This window comes from Taudactylus pleione, unplaced genomic scaffold (assembly GCF_031769625.1).
Source record: "Taudactylus pleione unplaced genomic scaffold, aTauple2 ptg000256l, whole genome shotgun sequence".
Lineage (NCBI taxonomy): Eukaryota > Metazoa > Chordata > Amphibia > Anura > Myobatrachidae > Taudactylus > Taudactylus pleione.
Window position 1 is genome coordinate 16,084,951 of NW_028284658.1, and position 20,515 is coordinate 16,105,465.

General features: G+C 44.9%; 1 protein-coding gene across 2 annotated transcripts in view; it reads left to right on the plus strand.

The window, feature by feature from the left end:
• Nucleotides 1-20,515, plus strand: part of LOC148514977 (rho GTPase-activating protein 39-like) — a 105,708-nt gene that overhangs the window by 20,194 nt on the left and 64,999 nt on the right. For both annotated transcript variants that reach the window (XM_088480687.1, XM_088480688.1), the window contains exon 2: nucleotides 7,468-7,899. In XM_088480687.1, coding sequence (XP_088336813.1) covers nucleotides 7,468-7,899 — 432 coding nt within the window. The remainder of the gene's footprint in view (nucleotides 1-7,467; nucleotides 7,900-20,515) is intronic.

A 20,515-nucleotide genomic window follows, 5' to 3' on the forward strand; every position in this document is an offset into this window, starting at 1 on the left:
TCCGTGTCTGACCCGGAGTTGGAACAAAGTTCCTATCCGGATCAGACCCGGAATTTTGCCGGCGCTGACTCGGGATATTCCCGAGTCAGCGCCGCTCACACCGCAGTCGGGTCTGCATAGACCCGGCTTTTGCGGAGTGAAAGTGGACGCTTGGAGATGGCGTCATCTCCAAGCGCCACTGAAGCCGGACCAATCGGCCGGCTAGCAGCGCACTCCAGGTCATCGTGACCCGGAGTGCGCTGTTCCCATAGCAGGGTTTCACGGGCTACGCCCGTGTTAAACCCTGTTAGTTACCTGGGTTGGATTGCCGGGTCACTCGACCCGGCGATCCAACCCTCTGCCCTTTTACACCAGGGAGCTGCCCGGGTTAACCCTTCAAAAACCCGGGTTTTAGCTCCGGTGTAAAAGGGGTATTAGTGTGTTTCACCATTTGTGAAAGGCTTGTTTGCAGAAATTCTGATACTGGAGAGTTAAATCCATCCATACAGAAATAGAATGGCTAGAAGTAATAAATCCTTTAAACAATTCTGCCAGATGGCTTGCGCGTTAAATACTTGACAATACTAAATGAACATCTAATCCCACATCTAAAACCAATGTATAATAATATTTTTACATATGGCATTCTTCACAATGATTTTAATAAAGCCAGAATTATGTGTCCCAATGTTTTTATTATTCACAAATTAAAGCAAGATCCAGAGGAGGTTCTGTATATTGTGCATAATTTCTGCATTTTCTTTGGCAAGCTTTATAATCTTTTACAAAAAACAAACCCCATAAAGTATTTCTTGAAATAATATACCAGAGCCACTACGTTAGTAAGAACTTGCACAGACAATTACAAAGAGAGATGTAGTTATTTAAGGCTTCCCAGAGCATGGAATACAATGTTTGATCCCTTGAAACAACATGAAATGAAACTATTTTCACGGTCCTTTTTAATGTAATTAATACAGCACTATGAAAAAAAAAACAACTTCATTGGGTTATATTACGGTTATCATTTAAACTTTTGCCCTTTGACTTTATTTAATGTGTACCTGTCACTTAACGAGGAGGCAGCCATTTTGTGAGCACAACGTATTTAAATGAGCATGCTGTCCATTCACTAGGAAATATAGACCTCACATGTGCCACTTCCTTCCCAGGGGCACAGTGTCTACATCACATGTAGTGACCGGTCACCATTACAGAGTGTGTGCTATTATTTGTGGGATTTTTTCCCGTTAGCGTCTCAAAAAGCCAGATTTATTATTCTATAGTTTTACTTGATAACCAAATTCATTTTATGAAATGTCCAAGTGGACCGATTACATCTCGTCATTACAAGATGTTCAATTTGTTCCCTTCAGGAAACCGCCGTGGCCACACAGTTCTGCGAGCAAGAGAATTAGATAATCTACAGAAAATATTTTGTATATATCAGTGGGGTGTAGATTACTGCCATGCATGTCCTACAAACCGTTTTAAAAAATAATTAGACAAATTATGCCCAACCTATGATCTGCCCTAACAATTCCCTTATCTGTCTGCTGGGCCAACATTACAGAGAAAATGCCCCTGCTTTCTGGGAAGTTGCACACTAATTAGGGTTCAAGAATCCGATCAGGTGGAGAGAAAAATGGGAACATTGGCTGATATGACCATGCGCTAACTGTAAAGGAGGAGAAAGCTGAGCTTAAGGTGCTACATGGCTACTTTTACAGTAAATGCTCATTATCCCAAACAAGCAAGTGCCAAGGACAGGAAGGAGAGGTGAGGGTGAACAAGAAACAAACGTATTGCAGGTCATTTGTACTTTGGTAAATCTGAGTCCCGGCTTCATAATTCTAGCACTTTACGATATTTGTCTATATGGTTACTTATTGTGACCACTGTACATGCCATGTTCATTTACAATAATTGGTGCACAATTGGCACACAGTAGAAGTAGCACAATACTGTTACCTTCCTTTCCTACTGGCTTTTGCTGCAAAATCCATCAAGAGTTAGATTTAGTATGTTTAGCAGATATTCTATAACGATGATTCTGCCATGTGTTTTGCAGTAAGATGATTCAAAAGTTAAAATAGTTTTATATGACTTGTATATGTTACTGTGTTTAACATGGTTTTGTCATGTATTAACTATTTCAGGTTTTAAAGTTATGGAGGGAAAAAATATACGATTTCCTTTGCGACCTATTAACTCTTATTGCATTTTTTTCGGCTGGGACAGAACTATCTTGAGTTTGTAGCAATATAAACAATAGTCATACAAATGTTTGCATTCTGATATGATCGGCTTTGAAGTGAATAGTGGGAAATAATTATGCTGCCTTAAACACAATACTAACAACCATGTCCTTTGTGTGTGGTAAAACACACCTGAATGAGCAATTAGTGGGCCCTTAATTTCTTTTGGATATGTCTTAACATGGAAGCAAATGTATCCACTGCATTCTGAGACTCTTTGGGAAAATTTAATTTGAGTTGGTTTTTGTTTATAGTTGACCTGCAGCACTTTTGTACTTTTAAATGTTTGGTGACTGTTTGCAACTAGTACCAACTGGATTTGCCAACTACCCTGGTAGATTATGGTACCTAGCTAAGCCACATTAAAGTCTTTGGAGCAACAACAAGTGTCTTAACTTTACAGAGTGGTGTGTATACACAGGAGCTGTAGGAAGGACCAGTTAAAAAAAAAAAAAAAAATTGTTGGAAATGTGTATTGCACTTATATTAGTGTTATTCGGTATTGCTGTTGATTGGGACATTAAAACTAAAGGCTAGTGTTCAGTATTTATTTGTAGACCCAGAGTGAAGTCTTGGTAATAATTAACGTAATAGTAAACACTGCTCTTTGTCAAATAGCAAAATAGGCTCTAGATGCATACTACCTGACAGGTGGTACAGGTGTGCTGGGAGTCCAGGGTGCAGCAGAGAGAATGAAGTCAGGCATCATAATGTTATGGGCCTGTAGCTGAGACAGATACTCAGATAGAATGTTTACAGCAGATCTGCAACAGAAGTTTTAGATTTATTTTGGACCTTTTTTTGTATTTGAATTCTGATACTTTGACCACCAATATTAGTTTGATGTTATAAAATTAATTAGGACTGTAGGGTGCTGAGCTTTTAATGTGGCAGGAAAGTGACATGTTATTTCAGATAATTTTGTGCACATAGTAATTTTCTATGTAATAAAGGCCTGTGTAGCTGCAAATGTCAATACCATTAAATAGAATACAGGTAAGGTCAACTACATGTTGTTTAAAAGTAACTCCTGCATATATTTATTTTGAGTTTAAACCACTGTTTCTGGACCGGAAATATTATTTTTACTGGACATTTTTTGCACCGTTTTTCCATGACACATTGTGTCCCGATTGGTTTATTTTGAAGCATTTTTCACTAGGAACATTACTCATCAGCCATTAAAACAGTACTCAGTAACTTTTCAAGCATTACCAATTTAGCTAACAACTGACCGTTTCCCTTTTGACTAAAGCTACGGATTTAACAAATTGCAGGACTGATGCTTGTTGGTGAGAGATAGATATAAGTGGTTATTGTCTACTGCTGTTTTCAAGCTAAGATGCTGTAAATTATATTCATGGAAGGAAGATTAATTATGACAAGGGCTCTGTTTATTGTTTGCCAGTGAAGTTGGATATAACCCATAGATGGCAATGAACAGAATAGTGCCAGCTTCAGCTAAATTATGATTTGGAGGCTATAACTATGGTTTGAAGTGTGATATAACACACACACACGGGTCTATTTACTAAGCAGTGTTAGGAGACAGAGTGAAAAGTGATAGGAAAGTGATAAGGTGCCAGCCAATCAGCTCCCAACTGCCATCTCACAGGCTGTGTTTGAAAAATGACAGTTGGGAGCTGATTGGCTGGCACCTTATCACTTTCTTATCACTTTTCACTCTGTCTCCTAACACTGCTTAGTAAATAGACCCCATAGTGTTCCTCAACTTTAATGCACACACCTTTCCTGCTTTTGAAGACCGTTAATGGGGAAAAAAAGAAAAAATCTTCTAACAAACAGTAATATAAAGTTAAAATGGAACTATATTGTCTACATTCCTACATCCATTGTCCTCTGGCAGCAGCTATTTAAGGCCCTATTGGTATGTTTTGTCAAGTTATTATTATATAGACAGTCAAAATGTTGATAGCATATTGTCGATAGCAGAATGCTGATGCAGGAGTATTGCTGTTTAAAACATTTTTTAACATGTGGGCATTAGAACTGTAACATGATGGTAAAGCGGCCTTTTAAAATAATTCATAAAAACATTTCTTAATCAAATAAATAATAAGTGGGTATGAAGAGAAACCCATACACTTTATATAAACACAATTATGTAATATCTTTGTACAAAAAACTTATCTATACTAAAAAACACAACATAAATCGATTGTGATAAATAGCTAAAAAATGGTCACCAGCATTCCATTAGAGGAAAAAATATAACCTTACCGGGAAGCCTGTTATGACTTTCTGTTTTTCATTACGGTGACAAAGACACTATTGAGTACATCAGATTTTTTGCATTTTTGAGTGAACTGCTCTGCCCTGCTGTTAAACAGCAGCAACGTGTTTTCGGCTTACTACGATTTGAGATCTCTCAACATAAACTGAAACAATTTGATTGATTATTGCTACATGCTGCTAAAGTATTAGAAACAGAATAATTACTCTTTATATGACCATTTTTTAACTATTTATCACAATCAATTTATGTTGTGTTTTTTAGTATAGATATGTTTTTTGCACAAAGATATTACATAATTGTGTTTATATAAAGTGTATGGGTTTTTCTTTATACCCACTTATTATTTCTTTGATTAAAATATGTTTTTATACATTATATTTAAAGGCCTGTTGGCTCTGAATAGTCCTTGAGTGCGCAGTCTATATCTTTCCCTATTTTTCTCAATTAGGGAGGAGTGCACACCTCTATCAAAAGACAGCAGCACCATATATATTTAGGTGACAGAGACACACATACTAGCTCCATCCACATTCTAATTGTTAAACATGATGGTAAAGCATCAGGTTTACAGTTCTAATGCCAACACAGTAAAACATGGTCTGGTATCTTTACTTCTGATAAGCTCCTAAAACACACATATTGTAAGTTGAATTATACTAAAATAATTAATAACTTACAATTATAGATTTAGAAATCTTGTCTTGTTGGGATGTAGTCTTTATCCTGGCTGTCGGGATGCCATCACCGGAATCCCTACACCAGTCAAAATCCCAGCGCTGGCATCCCGACAGTAGGTTGTGGTTAGGCACCAGGGGGGAGGTTAGGGCTAAGCACTAGGGGGTGGAGGATTAGGGTTAGGCGCTATGGAGTCGGGACGGAGGGTTAGGTTTAGGCTGTTGGGAGGGTTAGGGGAAGGGTAATATACTTGCCTTCATCTGTCGGCATTGTGACCCAATCGGGATGACAGCGCCGGGATCCTGAACGTCTGCATCCTGTGCCCAACCCGTCTTGTTATTGTATGGCGTTTTCATGTGTCTAGCTTTATTAGATTTTAAATAAAACATTTGTGATCCTGTGCAACATATTTGTGATTATTTCTACTACTATATGAATGTTGCCCTCATGCGTTTCCTGTATCGTTGTTCGGCATCAGTAGACAGATAGTCACACAAGCATGTGGCCGTATGAAAAGGGACTCTGCTGTTGCATATGCAGAATAGAATGTAAGAAGTGATGTCCGTACATCAGGGCTGAAAGATACCCCCACGCACACCAGTGGTAGTCCTTGTTACTTTTTGTTTAATTTGATACCTTTCTTAGGAGTCACATGTGGTAAAATGTTAGTTTGTCAAGTTCACCAACCAAAATTCCAGCTTATGGCCACCTTGCACATTGTAATTTTAGAAAAATTGCATTGTTTATCTCTTACCTTTTCCATAGTCTTGTGTCTCTTGAAGGAGATGTCCACCATTTGGACATGCCATTTTCATTAGGTGATGCCCGTCCCACAGATACCTGTAAGGTACAGTCCCCTCGCCTGGGCAGCACAGACGGTGTAATGGTAGCATTACTGCCTCACAGCACTGAGGTCGTTGGTTCGATACCCACTACGGCCCTAACTGTGTGGAGTTTGTATATTCTCCCTGTGTTTGCGTGGGTTTCCCCCGGGTTCTCCGGTTTCCTCCCACACTCCAAAAATATACTGGTAGGTTAATTGGCTCCTAACAAAATTACCCCTAGTGTGTGTATGTGTGTATGTGCGCATGTGGTAGGGAATATAGATTGTAAGCTCCACTGGGGCAGGGACGGATGTGAATGGCCAAATATTCTCTGTAAAGCGCTGCGGAATATGTGTGCGCTATATAAATAACTGGTAATAAATAAATAAAAATAATAAATATTCCTGAGCTGGACAACATAATGTTTCAGTCCTTTCGCTGAAAGTCTGGTTACGATAAGCAGAGATGATTAGCCAGGCACACAGTCTTTGTCCTTTCTTGTCTGTATCTCAACAGTTTGTTGCATCGGCTGAGTGTGCTAGAAGCACCAGAGCAGCAAGTGACACCCCAGGCAGGAAAGAGGAACTGTACGGGTTGTGACAGGTGCAGGGTGCTAGAAACAACACTACTTTACTATAAATTTTCAATTTTACACTTTGCATGCCTGTGTGGCCAGAGCCGGTGCCCCAAACCCCCTCTCCCAGACCCACCCTCCTTCCCACCTGGAGCACACTACTGCACTTTGCAGGCCCGTGCATTTTCTAAGGGCCGGAAGACAAGAGGGGGCGAGGGCCCCCTGCCTCAAGTGCACTGGTCCCCCAAAGGCTTATTTGCAACCTTTCCTATATACTTCTCTGTACAAAAGGTCTTTATACCATGGAAGATTGTTTCATAGCTCCAGTTCTTAAGCCCCCTAACAGTCCTGATTTTAAGCATATAGCGCATAGCGCTTTAATACAGGTGAACTGTGCTCAAGCATGGAAATTCTTAAAACTTGGACTGTTGGAGGCACTACCCACTACCATCACTATATCTCTATTCATAAAATGCTTAATTTAAGATAATCTGGGCCTGATTCAGAGCCGCATGCTATGTCGATGTCCACAGAGGCTATAGGCAGATGGAGAACCTGCCTCTGCTATAGGCTGGGGCAAGTGTCGATGATGATTTCCAAAGAATCACCGTCTATATTAAAGAGTGCAGAGACGCTGAAAGTAGTTATCTCGCTCCTTGCACATTCACACGCAGGCTACTACACGAGGGGAAGGCTGATACTAGCATTTGCATATTATCATAGCCACGACTCCATCTACAGACACAAGAGCGGATACAGCAGCGTCCACCTCCGAACCAGGCCCTGTGTGGGAAAGCTATGGTTAAAGAATTACTATTGTTTAAATAGTTTGTGCTGCTTTGTCCTGGTCATGACCTGAAAAGGATTCCCTATTTACTGTCTATTTTTTCTTTCTTGCAGCTCAGACTGGGTGGAGATTATTGAGCCACGCTCTCATGAGCGGATGTACGTAAATTTGACGACTGGGGAATGTGGCTGGGATCCTCCGCCAGATGTCAATGTGCGCCAGTCTGATGAGAATCAGTGGTGGGAGCTGTATGATCAACAGAGTGGCCGTTTTTACTACTACAATGCCCTGAGTCGCCAGACGGTATGGCACCGCCCACAGCAATGCGACATTGTACCTCTGGCCAAATTACAAGCTGTGAAACGTGCCTCTCAGCCCAGCCTCACCTCACATGCCAGTCAAGAGCGAATCTTTCAAAGAGGCAGCACGAGCAGTGAGGGAGCAAACTCGCCCATTGAGATCCTGATGCTTCAAGATTCAGAGTATGGAAAGGATGGGGCTAAAAGAAGGGGAGACAGTATGGAGAGCAGAAAGGACTCTGGAAGGTGAGCCATTAGAGGCATTGTAACCATTTTGGTGCCATAAGTTAATTAATTTTCAAAGTAGGCCTTAAAAATAAGACATTAAAAAAAGCAAACAAAAAAATGTGCTCATGAAACCTAACAATAGCATACCCTAAATAAACCAGACACATAATTGTGGCAAATAATCACTATTCCTATAACACATATGAATTTTAAATTTTGTTTAAAATTATTGTCATTGTGATGTTAACAATCTTAGTATATTAACTTTATATAATAAGATGTGTAAGTGTTTGTTTGTATATTTATGTGTGTATGTATGTATATGTATGTGTGTGTGTGTATATATATATATATATATATATATATATATATATATATATATATATATATTACACTCAGTTATTGCATTTACATACAGTGGGCGGAATTCAATTCATTCCAGCCCCTATCGCGCCCGACGGAGCTATTCTATTCTATTGCTCCTGTCGGGCGCAATCAGCTGCCAAGCGCTACATTTCAGCTCGCAGCCCCAGGGGGATGAGAGCTGCAATGTGCGAAAAGTGACATGTTTGGGCGCCCAAACATCACTTTTCGCGATCGCGCCCAGCACTTTGGTCGGGTTTAGCTGCTTTACGCGGCTAAACCTGACCTCTATGGGTGCGATCAGCGTGAAGAATGGTGGCAATTGAATAGCGGCCCGCGATCTCCTGTCACTTTAGACCGTAGATCCGGACCGCGTAATCAATTGAATTCCGCCCAGTATGTGGGTTTGTTAGGAATTCTTAATGGGTAGTGACTTCCCACTATGGCCCTAACTGTGTGGAGTTTGTATATTCTCCCTGTGCTTGCGTGGGTTTCCTCCGGATACTCCGGTTTCCTCCCACACTCCAAAAGTATACTGGTAGGTTAATTGGCTCCCCACAAAACTGACCATAGTGTGTATGTGTGTGTGTGCATGTGGTAGGGAATATAGATTGTAAGCTCCACTGGGGCAGGGACATGTGAATGGCCAAATATTCTCTGTAAAGCGCTGCGGAATATGTGTGCGCTATATAAATAAATGGTAATAATAATTAGTGCTGTTTTTGTTTTCCTGATTGCAGTTTACACTAAGGATAATAACCATTTGCAGATACATCTAGTGCCTTGTAGGATTTGTTTGAAATGTTGTTTACATAGCAGCTCAGTCACTCACTGTATTTTATCACTATTGTGTCTACAGACATAGAGGCATATTCAGTTCTCTGCAGCGTCCTGCTGTGCACATTCCATTTTAATACGGCTTATTTTCCTGCACACTTCTATGGATGAAAAGAAAAATAAGTAAAATATTGGTACCTTCACCAGGCATTGCACACGCATCAATACGAATTGTAGGGATGTAGTCATTTAGTCGACAGTAATGCTGTGGACAGCATTATGTCGTTGGGAGAATGCCGACATGGTTGTTATGCAAAGTATTTGAACTCTGTCGGCATTATAACTTAACTTTAAGCATGACCATAAAGCATCATGTTTAAATATATAATGCCAACACAGTTAAAATGCTTTGCATGTCGGCATTCTCCCGTCGATATAATGCTGTTGAAATTTTGACTTGACAATATGCATGTAATCCAGATTTTAGTCTGCCCTGTAGAACCATTACCTGCAGCTAGGCATGCATCATCTTTTTTTTTTTTCACCTGATTAGCACAGGGCAGATTGTGTTTTTCCTGCACATAGCAGACAATTGGAGTGTTGTGTCCCTGGCACAATAGTAGCAATAAGCTGTGGTAGCAGTGGCCAGTAGAGGGTATCAAGCTAATGTGCCTGAAAAGCAGCATTCACAATGACTTCTATGGGTAGAGAAATAGTATACACAAGGCTAAAGATTAATACAATTAAAGTGGGCTGTACTGTGGGCCTGATTCAGATGTGTGGTAATGCCACTACTGCTTCAAATCTGTACACAGCGACTGTCCGAAACTATGCAAATGTCAAGTTGCCGGGATTTTTATAGACTCCCACCGGCGACTTCACAAATTCAAGTGATGATTATTAATTATTATTTATTACCAGTATTTATATAGCGCACAATTATTACGCAGCACTTTACAGAACATATTTGGCCACTCACATCAGTCCCTGCCCCAGTGGAGCTTACAATCTATATTCTCTACTACATGTACATGCACACACATACAAACTAGGGTTAATTTTTTTTTTTTTTTTGTTGGGAGCCAATTAACCTACCAGTATATTTTTGGAGTGTGGGAGGAAACCGGAGTACCCGGAGGAAACCCACACAAGCACAGGGAAAATATACAAACTCCACACAGTTAGAGCTGTGGTGGGAATCGAACCTACGACCTCAGTGCTGTGAGGCAGTAATGCTAACCATTGCATCGTCTGTGATTGCACACAAAGACGCAGCATCAGATCAGAGGGTTATCTGTAACCCCATGGCAGCCCAGAATGGCCACTGGAACTGAAATGCTGGAGCCATTTTTTCTGTGTACGGGATCGCAATCGCACAGTGGCGTCACAAGGGGGGTGCGGGCCGTGACAGGAGCCGGGTGCTGCACTGTAGTATTAAGTGCAGCATTCTGCTCCTGACACTGTGAGGGAGCCGACACTGCAAACTGGCCAGTTCGTACATCCTGCACCCCCTTGGCCCTACCAGTAAAAAGTACGGGAGTAGGGACTACGGGGTTCTGGTTGTGAGGCCACGCCCCCTGTAAACCAGACCACACCTCCTTTTAGGCGGCATGCGACTACACCGCGAGCACAGCATCCCTCCCTGCACCAGGTGACACCGCAGGGAGGGATGCCACTGCAATCGCAGACTGCGACACAACCCCCAAAACATGACGTCATGCCTGTATTTAAGCCTCCACTCCCCTGTTGCCTCCCCCAAATGGTCGCTGACTGTCATCCACACAGCGGCCAAATCCTTGCTGCGACCGCCGATGGTAATAACACTTGATGCATGTGCATGATGCATACACATGCGAAGACCACCGATAATCGCTCAACTGTGGCTTTGCGTCTGTCTTTTAATCAAGCCCAGTGTTCTATATAATGAGAGCAATGATAAATGAAGAGGCGAGTGGATGAAGGTGTTATGTACGTTTAGAAGAAACTGAGATATTTACAGTGATACATTTGACATGAATTGGACATAGCACTTTATCCACAAAATGTATCAGTAAATAGACTACCAATGTTTAAGGTCACAACACCTTCATCCATTAAATAAAGTGATTTTTTTTTCGAAAATTGTTACATAACATCTTCATCCACTTGGCTTTTTCATAAATGATCAAATGCAAACTGAGAAAGGAGGGGGATAAGTCTCCTGTAACGTACAGTGATGCGAATGGGGCGGAGAGTGACAAAGGAAATTATTAGGGCTGTCAGCAGATAAAGTTATTATCCTTAAGTATGCACCATTATAGTTACATCATGAACCGCAGATCAGCATGTTGACTGTCACAATTTTGTCGTTCATAATGTTGACATCTGCAATATGTCGACAAGTGAAATGCTGACATTAGGGATAGGGACATACCACAACAACCACCAGAACATTAGCCACAGCTGTCAGGTTAGGTCTAAGGTACTTACCTCCGCAACTGCTAGAACAGCCACATCGCCGCACTGCTGATTGTCAACATTATTGGCATGTCGACACATTTAGACATTGACCATGATGAATTTCGACATTCTAGCCGTCGACTATACATACAGAACCCAACGCAGGTACAATGCATAACTTCTATTGTCAGTAAAAACCGTAATGCAAATTTGTGAAAATGGGGCACAGCCAACTGTGCACTCTTGTGCTGTAACCAATGGCAGCCAAACAGTTTGTCATAGAGCAGGTGCAGTTTATAAAATTAAATGAAATGTCTTGTTACAGTGGGTCACAACACTTATTTCTGTAAGCTGGTTTCACTGTAATGACTCTGGATGAGATGTTACCTGGCTCCTACTTTGAAGTTCTGGGGGGATCTGCTCACAGCTTACCACCATCATATGTGCAAGTAATCACACGCATTCTGTGACTCATTCTTCAGGCCTTGGCAAACAGGCCTTTAGAAAATAGTTTGTTCAGAGTAAATTGGCATATGGGATGTGATAATGACACCCTTTATGGCTAACAGATGTTTGATGCCTTCCAAACTGTACTCCAGCCTGGACTATACCAGCAGCAGGCTTCATCTGATCCCTGATTAAATCAGAGCAGTTTATTTTTATTTCTTTATAATTTTCTCCAATGCCCATTTTCAGTAAATCACATATCACATGCTAAAATGTGTTTTTGCTAGCTAAATAATACAATGGAAAGGCAAAACAATTACTTTGTAAAATGCAGTGTGCATATTTATAGATGTAGTTGAATTTCAAGGAGATTTATAGCCTTTGAAAACTTTCTTGAAACTAAAAATGTGGCTGGGTCACGGGTGGAATCATGGGAGTGATCAGCCATTTGTACCAGCACCCTCAACAGTTTGGTGCAGCTCTCCAAAATGTTAATTTTTTAAACACTTGTCAAAGAGTTACGGCCGTACCTTTTCCACCACTACGTTTTACTTATTAGGTACTGATGAATTGAGAATTAAATAGATTAAAATAATTAAAAAATATATATTGATCCCCTTTTGTGACAGTAATAAGTTAAGATGACAGTAATTTTTTTATTTTTTTTTACTGTATCAAGCCATGGGGTCATTCCAATTAGCCGCGATGATCTCGCTGGTACTAGTCATCGCTGCAACAGCCATACTTTACGGCAGCCCGAACTTGCACAAAAGTGCTCGCAGCCCCATCGGACTCTGAGCAAAATTGTGCGAATTTGGACTCTGAGCCGGTCGCGAGGGATGCGAGATGCAGTGCCATTGCTGCCATTTTAACGCTGTGGCAATGGCAACTCACACCCATCACAACTAATTGGATTGAACCCTATATGTCTACAAAGCATTTTTTTCATCTGGACACAGATTTCTACCATACTTTTCTTTTATCAAATATGTTTAGTCTAGTCCCCACTAACCAACACATTTAATTTCATACCACCCATATTAATGTTTCATTGTAAACCTCTCTTGCCACCCATTTAAAAGAACGGTATGTGTCCTGCCACAGTCACTCAATCACACACAGTGCTAAATTGCTGCACTTCAACATTTTCCTATATCTCATACCCGGAAAATGAGACATTAAAAGCGACCAGTTGGGAGGGGATGCATTTTTGTGTGCAGGCCTTTGGACCCCTGCCATATTGCTAACTGATGGCGATGGTGTTTAGCGGCTCTATATTTAACATGCGTAAATATCTTCCAATTATTTAATTATTGAGTAATATAATTTTTTTTTTATTCAAAATTATACTTAATTCAGAAATACAACAAAGTAGGGGAAATTGTGTTCTTCTATACTGCAAGTTTCAAAAAAAGAATAAAAATAGTGCTTCAGAATTCTTCACAGCACAAAATATAACCTATGGGGCTGCAAATATAAATGTGCGAGTCTGGAGGAACCCTAGGTGCAGCATATAGACAAACTTACTCGTGGTGCAACTAATTGAATTGACTTGATTGAATCTGTGGGGTGAGTTCAATTATTTTGTGGGCAGCGATAATTAATGGGTGCCCGACTGAGCAATTCAATTGTTTTGAGCACCCATTAATTATCTCGCTTGTTGCGCTTAAAAGTACCAGGTTTAGCCGCGCAAAGCAACCTAATCTGTCTAAAGTCCTGGTTTAGGGCGTCCAAAACAAAGACTTTTCGCACATTTCTGCTCGCCACCTCGGGAGGATGAAAGTAAAAATGCCAGCAGCTCTCACACCCAACGGGAGCGACAGTTGAATTGCTCTGTTGGGTGCCCTTCAGTCAAGGTGTCTTCCGCCCCTAAAGAAATTGAATTTCTACTTCAGGGTCCATAGGGTATCCACAGGATACCTTGGGGTATAGGTGATGACGTCAGGCATCGGGCACCATAGAGTTACGTTTTCAGCCTCCCAGGATGCACTAGGGTCCCCCTCCTATACCCCGCCCCCGAGCCAAGGCATCTCAGTTTCGTGTGGTGCCCGGCCAGAGTCGGATGCACCTGCTAGAAGAGCCCCTGAAGTTTTCTTCTTTGCAGCTGTGGCTGCACATCTGGAAGTACAGCATGGACTGTTAGTACTGACATCCATGCTGTCTTCCCTACACCCCCGCCGGTACCAGAACACCAGTACCGATCCGGGGATGCTGGCAAGCATCTGGGGTCACATCTAGCGGTGACCCCAGATGTTCTGGGCCATGGCCGGATTTAAGGGGGATTACAGGTAAGCAGCAGGGGTCCCGCAGTGGGACCCTGCTGAACATGGCCCTAGGTTCCCAGGCAGGGGGCTCCCTGGGGACTGGCTGAAGCGTGGAGCCAGGTATTAACCTGCGCTTCCACTACCCCTCTGGGACAGCGGACCGCGGCAGAGCGGTAGCGCTGCGGCGTACCAGGGGTTAAATGCATGCCAGGGGAGCGCGCCTTCCCTGTCTCGCAGCCGGCGCCTCCCCCGCTGCACACAGCCCTCTCTGCACACGCCGACTGGCCCTGTGGCAGCGCTCCTCCCCCAGGCCAGCCTCCTCTAAGCTCCTCGGTGGCCATCTTCAGAACGCATGGTGAACGCTGCTGGAAGCCTATGATCGGAGGCATCGTGGTCTGGGTCCCCCCGCATACCTCTCCTCCGCTGTGGTCAGGTCTGTGTATGCAGCGCTGTGTCCTACCAGACTCTGTGTAGTTGATTATCAGCGCTGATAGTACAGGAATTCGTTTTTTCTGTGCATTGTATGTGACTGTGCTAGCGCTGCTGCCTGTACTTTTAATTTCTTACTGTCAACCTTATCACTGTCCCTGTTCTTTCTGCTAAAGCCCTTGCGGTGCGGTGCTTGCAGGGTGGTCTCTCGCTATACTAGCAAGTATTGGTGAGAGGGGTCACATACTTACCATCATGTCTGAGAGTGACTTTCCTCTCCAGCTTCAGTGTACTACGTGTAAAGTACCTATAGCGGAGGGGGAGGGTAGTGCGGAGGGGCTATGCCGGCAGTGTTATTTATTGGTGCGGCCAATTACTGTCACAGCACCGGTGCAGGAGCCGCCCTGGGCTTGTTTCGCTAAGGCGCTTACAACCCTGGTGGGCCAGTTAGCTCTGCAGCCTGCGTTCTCACAGATGGGACTGTCCCAGCAATCAGTGGTGTCGTCACCCATGCAGGGTTTCCCGAGACAATTGATGGTACCCCACAGTCTCCCTATTTCCCCTCCCCAGGTCTCTCAGGAGCCTGCGTGGGTTAATTCCCTGACTAGTTCTGTACAGCACTTGTCAGATGTGTTACAAGGGGAGTCTGTGTTACGGCCACATAAGCGGCCGGTGGCGTCTCTGTCTGCTCCTTATGAGGATGACGACGTGACGTCTGATGATGGGGAGATTCTGGATCTTTCGGACCAGGAACCTCTCCGTACTAAAGAAACGGACGCTAGGTCCAAGGTGTATATTCCTGGACTTATTCGGGCAGTCCGCACAGCTTTGGTGATTGAGGACGAAGATCCTCTGGTGTCCAAATCTAAATATGCCTTTTTTAAGGATATTAAGGGTGACGCCACAGTGTTTCCTCTTTCGGGTCAATTGGTGGACCATTTAGAGGAGGCGTGGAAACAGCCTGGCAAACGGTGCCAGCCGCAGAGGCGTTTGCGGTGGCTTATACGTTTGCGGATAATTATTTTTCTAAGTGGGAATCCCCTCCAAAGGTGGATTCTCATGTGACACGCCTAGTCCGTAGTGCCACATTGCCCATGCCATCCATGTCTTCCCTAAAGGATGCTACGGACCGCAAGGTGGAGATCTGCCTATAGTCCGTTTATTCCCTTGCGGGGGAGGCAGCTAGGCCAGCTATGGCAATTTGTTGGGTTGCCAGAGCTATGGAGCGCTGGGCTGATACGTTGGAGGCGTCCTTCGATTCCGACTGTTCGGTTGAACAGATGGAGTTGATCGGCAATCTCCGGGATTCGGCCACTTATATCAACGAAGCGGCTTTGGATATTACTACCCTGGCGTCTCGGATTTCTTCGGCAGCTGTAGCTGCTCGTCGCACCTTTATGGTTGCGATCTTGGAAGGCGGACGCTGATTCCAAAAAGGGCTTGGAAGCGTTGCCTTTTAATGGAGAAGTTCTATTTGGTCCGGACCTGGACAAAATTGTAGCCACACTGGCGGCAGCCAAATCGGCATGTCTCCCGTCTGCTGCAGTTCCTTCCGGTTCAGGTACGTCGTCCTTTCGGCCTTATAGGGCCCAGGGTATGCCTAAAGCACAGTCCTTTCCCCGACAGGCTGGCCCCAAAAAATCGTCCAAGCCCCGGAAGCAGGCCTGGAGTACCAGACGTCCGGCCCCTAAGCCAGATGACAAACCTGCGTCCTGACGGTCCGGGCCTCCCTTTGGGGGTTCCCAAAGTGGGAGGCCGCCTGCTGCAGTTCGCCCGGTGTTGGTCGGTCACCACGACAGACACTTGGGTTCTCGAGGTGGTCTCCCACGGGTATGCCCTCTCCTTCCGACACAGACCCCCGCCTTGATTCTTCACCACGGGTCTGCCATCAGACCGAAACAAAGCCACGGAATTGCGGAAGGTCTTGCACACTATGCTCCAGGCTGGAGTTATAGTGCCTGTTCCATTCTCCCAGAAGGGCCAGGGTTTCTATTCCAATCTGTTTTTGGTGCAGAAACCCAATGGATCGTTTCGGATGGAGACCCTACGGTCCATCATTCTGGCGCTGGAACCTGGGGACTACATGTCATTGGACATACAGGACGCTTACCTGCATGTCCCTATTCTTTTACGCCATCAGCAGTTCCTCAGGTTTGCAATCCGCAGCGACCACTTTCAGTTCCGGGCGTTACCTTTTGGCCTGGCGACAGCACCATGTGTTTTCACCAAGGTGATGGCGGTCATGGCGGCTTCCCTGCGGCTGCAGGGAGTCCGCACGTTGCCGTACTTGGACGACCTTCTCTTAGTGGCAGGATCTCCGGAGCTCCTTCTACGCCACTTGGAACTGACCATTGCGGTACTGCAGCGGCACGGCTGGTTAATAAACTGGCAGAAGTCCACCCTGATCCCGTCTCAGCGGATTCTGCACCTCGGAGCATTATTGGACTCCGGACAGCAAAGGATCTTTGTGACGGGGGGAAAAGATCTCTGCCTTGCAGTTGAGGGTGCGCAGTTGTCTACAGAGCCGCTGGGTGTCTCTGCACTCGGCGATGAGGTTACTGGGCTCCATGGTGTCCGTATTCAGCACCTGATCCTGTCCAAATGGAATGGACTGCCTCAGAGTCTAAAGTCCCAGACGATGGTGCTCACTCCGGAGGTTCGCCTGTCCCTAGCCTGGTGGTTGCAGACGACCCATCTCAACAAGGGTCGTCCGTTCTGGGTGGTGAATTGGGTCCTGTTAACAACGGACGCCAGTCTTCGGGGCTGGGGAGCAGTCTCGGGTTCACACTTGTTCCAGGGCAGGTGGACTCAGGCAGAAACAGAGCTTCCAATAAACATTCTGGAGCTCCGCGCGGTGTTCAATGCCCTCCGGCAGGCACATCGGGTTTTCCAAGGTCACCCAGTGCAGGTCCAGTCGGACAACGCTACCACCGTGGCCTACATAAATCGGCAAGGAGGAACCCGAAGTCGGACGGCTCTCGTAGAGGTGTCCCGAATCCTGGTATGGGCGGAGCGCAATCTCCCGGCCATATCAGCAGTCTTCATCCCGGGAGTGCTAAACTGGGAGGCGGACTTTCTCAGTCGCCAGGACGTTCATCCGGGGGAATGGTCCCTGCACCCGGACGTTTTTCAACTGCTGGTGGACAGGTGGGGTCTTCCAGAGATCGACCTCATGGCGTCCCGGCGCAACAACAAGTTGCCGGTGTACGGGTTTCGCACAAGAGACGAAGAGGCATCTCTGGTGGATGCTCTGTCCGTCCGGTGGACGTTCCGGTTCGCTTATCTGTTTCCTCCGTTTTCCCTTCTTCCGCGGGTAATCTGGAAATTCAAACAGGAAGGAGGGACGCTCCTGTTGATAGCTCCCGCATGGCCCAGACGGCACTGGTTCTCAGACCTTCAGAGTCTGTCCGTGGACAGTCCTCTGCGGTTGCTGGACCTTCTGTCACAGGGTCCTTGTCTTGGACCTGACTCGGCTGTCTTTGACGGCGTGGCTGTTGAGACGGCCATGTTAAGGTCCAGGGGGTTTTCCAGCTCTGTAGTGCGAACCATGCTAAGAGCTCGGAAACTGTCTTCCACGAGAATATACCATCGCGTGTGGCATACGTTCTTCCAGTGGTGTCGACCGAGAGGTTATGCACCTCGGGAATTTCGTCTGTCTAGAGTGCTAGCCTTCCTACAAGCGGGACTAGACCATGGGCTTCGCCTTGCTTCTTTGAAGGTGCAGGTTTCTGCCCTGTCTGTCTGGTTTCATCGTAGGATTGCTACAATCCCTGATGTGCGCACCTTTATTCAAGGTGTTCTGCAAATTCAGCCGCCATTTGTTCCACCTGTGGCGCCTTGGGACTTGGCTGTGGTCCTGAGGGGACCGCCGTTTGAACCACTGGGCTCAGTGGATCTTAAATGGCTAACAGCTAAGACCGTTTTCCTTCTGGCCATAGCTTCGGCCAGACGTGTTTCTGATTTAGGGGCTCTCTTGTAGACCCCCTTTCTTGATTTTTCATGGGAACAGGGCAGTGCTGCGCACTCGTCCTGAATTTCTTCCCAAAGTTGTTTCCCAGTTTCATGTTAACGAGGAAATAGTTGTACCGGCTTTTAACTCACCTGGCCTTTCAGTGGGTGAGGCCACTTTGGATATTGGGCCTGATTCAGAGCCGGTCGCTATTTGCGGTCGTTCGTTAAAAAAAAGGGGTGGCTATTCAAATGAACCGTTCGCTCTTTGCGGTCTGTTCATGCCTCTAGGTCTGAACGAGCGAACAAAACTTGCGGTCATTTTTTGGGAAACTACGCCCCCTGGCCGCTCGCATCCTACGTCATGTCCGCTATTTATTAGATTAATCGAGTACATCGACCAGGGTATGAGCTGCTCACTATTCTTGTGGTTGGTTTTTGCTACCACAATTTTGCGAGCAGTTCTGGCTATAAAATAACCCAGTGACGTGGTCAATGACGCTGCTGTATTAATTATGCACACCCATAAAACGCCCGTTTTGACCTTTAAGCACGCCTGCGTTCTGATCTCCACTCCCCGTTTTCAAGCACCTTCCCCTGTTACCACCCACATATGCCTCCTCCTGTCACTCAAAATAGCAGGCATTCGCTATATAGCGAACAAATGATTTTCGGCAGCACTGACTGGTTCGCGCATGCGTATTAAAAACCTTACGCATGCGCAGATGGGCGAACATCGATTGGAACGAGCATACTGCCGCTTGCGAGCGGCTCTGAGTCAGGCCCATTGTGCGGGCCTTAAGGACTTATGTTGACCGCACTTCTTCGTTTAGGAAGTCGGACGCCTTGTTTGTCCTCTATGGCTTCCGTAAAAAGGGTTGGCCTGCTTCAAAGCAAACTTTGGCAGCCTGGATCCGTATGGCGATTTCAGAAGCTTATCTTCATGAAGGCCTGCCGGTTCCTCCTTCTGTAAAGGCTCATTCCACTAGGTCTGTGGGTCCTTCGTGGGCAGCTCAACGTGGTGCCTCTGCAGTCCAGATCTGCAAGGCGGCCACGTGGTCATCTGTCCATACCTTTGTGAGGTATTACGCGTTTGACACCTTTGCCTCTTAGGATGCTTCCTTCGGGCGGCGGATTCTCCTTTCAGCACAGGAGCGTCCTCACCCTTAAAGGATACTGCTTTGGGACATCCCCGAGGTATCCTGTGGATACCCTATGGACCCTGAAGTAGAAAATATGAGATATGGTAAGAACTTACCTTTGTTACCTCTATTTCTACGAAGTTCATAGGGTTCCACAGGACTCCCGCCCTGTCGCACCTGTGCTGCAGATGGGCTTTGCTCTGGTCACTGGTTTTTCCGTCTCCCTCTGGTGAGAGTGTGATTCTTGTGTGTGTCCAGATCTTTTTTTCTCTCTCTTCCTTCTCCTCCTCCGGCCTCTGGCTTGGTACGTAACTGAGATGCCTTGGCTCGGGGGGCGTTATAGGAGGGGGACCCTAGTGCATCCTTGGAGGCTGAAAACTTAACTCTATGGTGCCCGATGCCTTATGTCATCACCTATACCCCAAGGTATCCTGTGGAACCCTATGGACTTCGTAGAAATAGAGATAACAAAGGTAAGTTCTTACCATATCTCCTATTTTTCCCCTGTGTGCAATGAATGAGCAGGTAATGCACGTTTTGAGATCACATTATGACAACCCAGAAGGGGTAGTAAGAGGATAACCTTCTATTTATCCTTTTGTAGGAAAGGGGTCACAAATGACCCCCCCCTAAATTCAGGCTCTGTTTTATAATAATAAATTCAAGCCTCGAAAAAATTATAAACATTTTCTGGTCCCTTATTTGTAGATTATTGTTATAGAGCAGCAATGGATTGCTACATAATACCAAATGACCTCAGCTAAGTGCAAAGCCTTATATTTCATATACATACATTTAGTTTTTATATTTTGTACTATATAATTG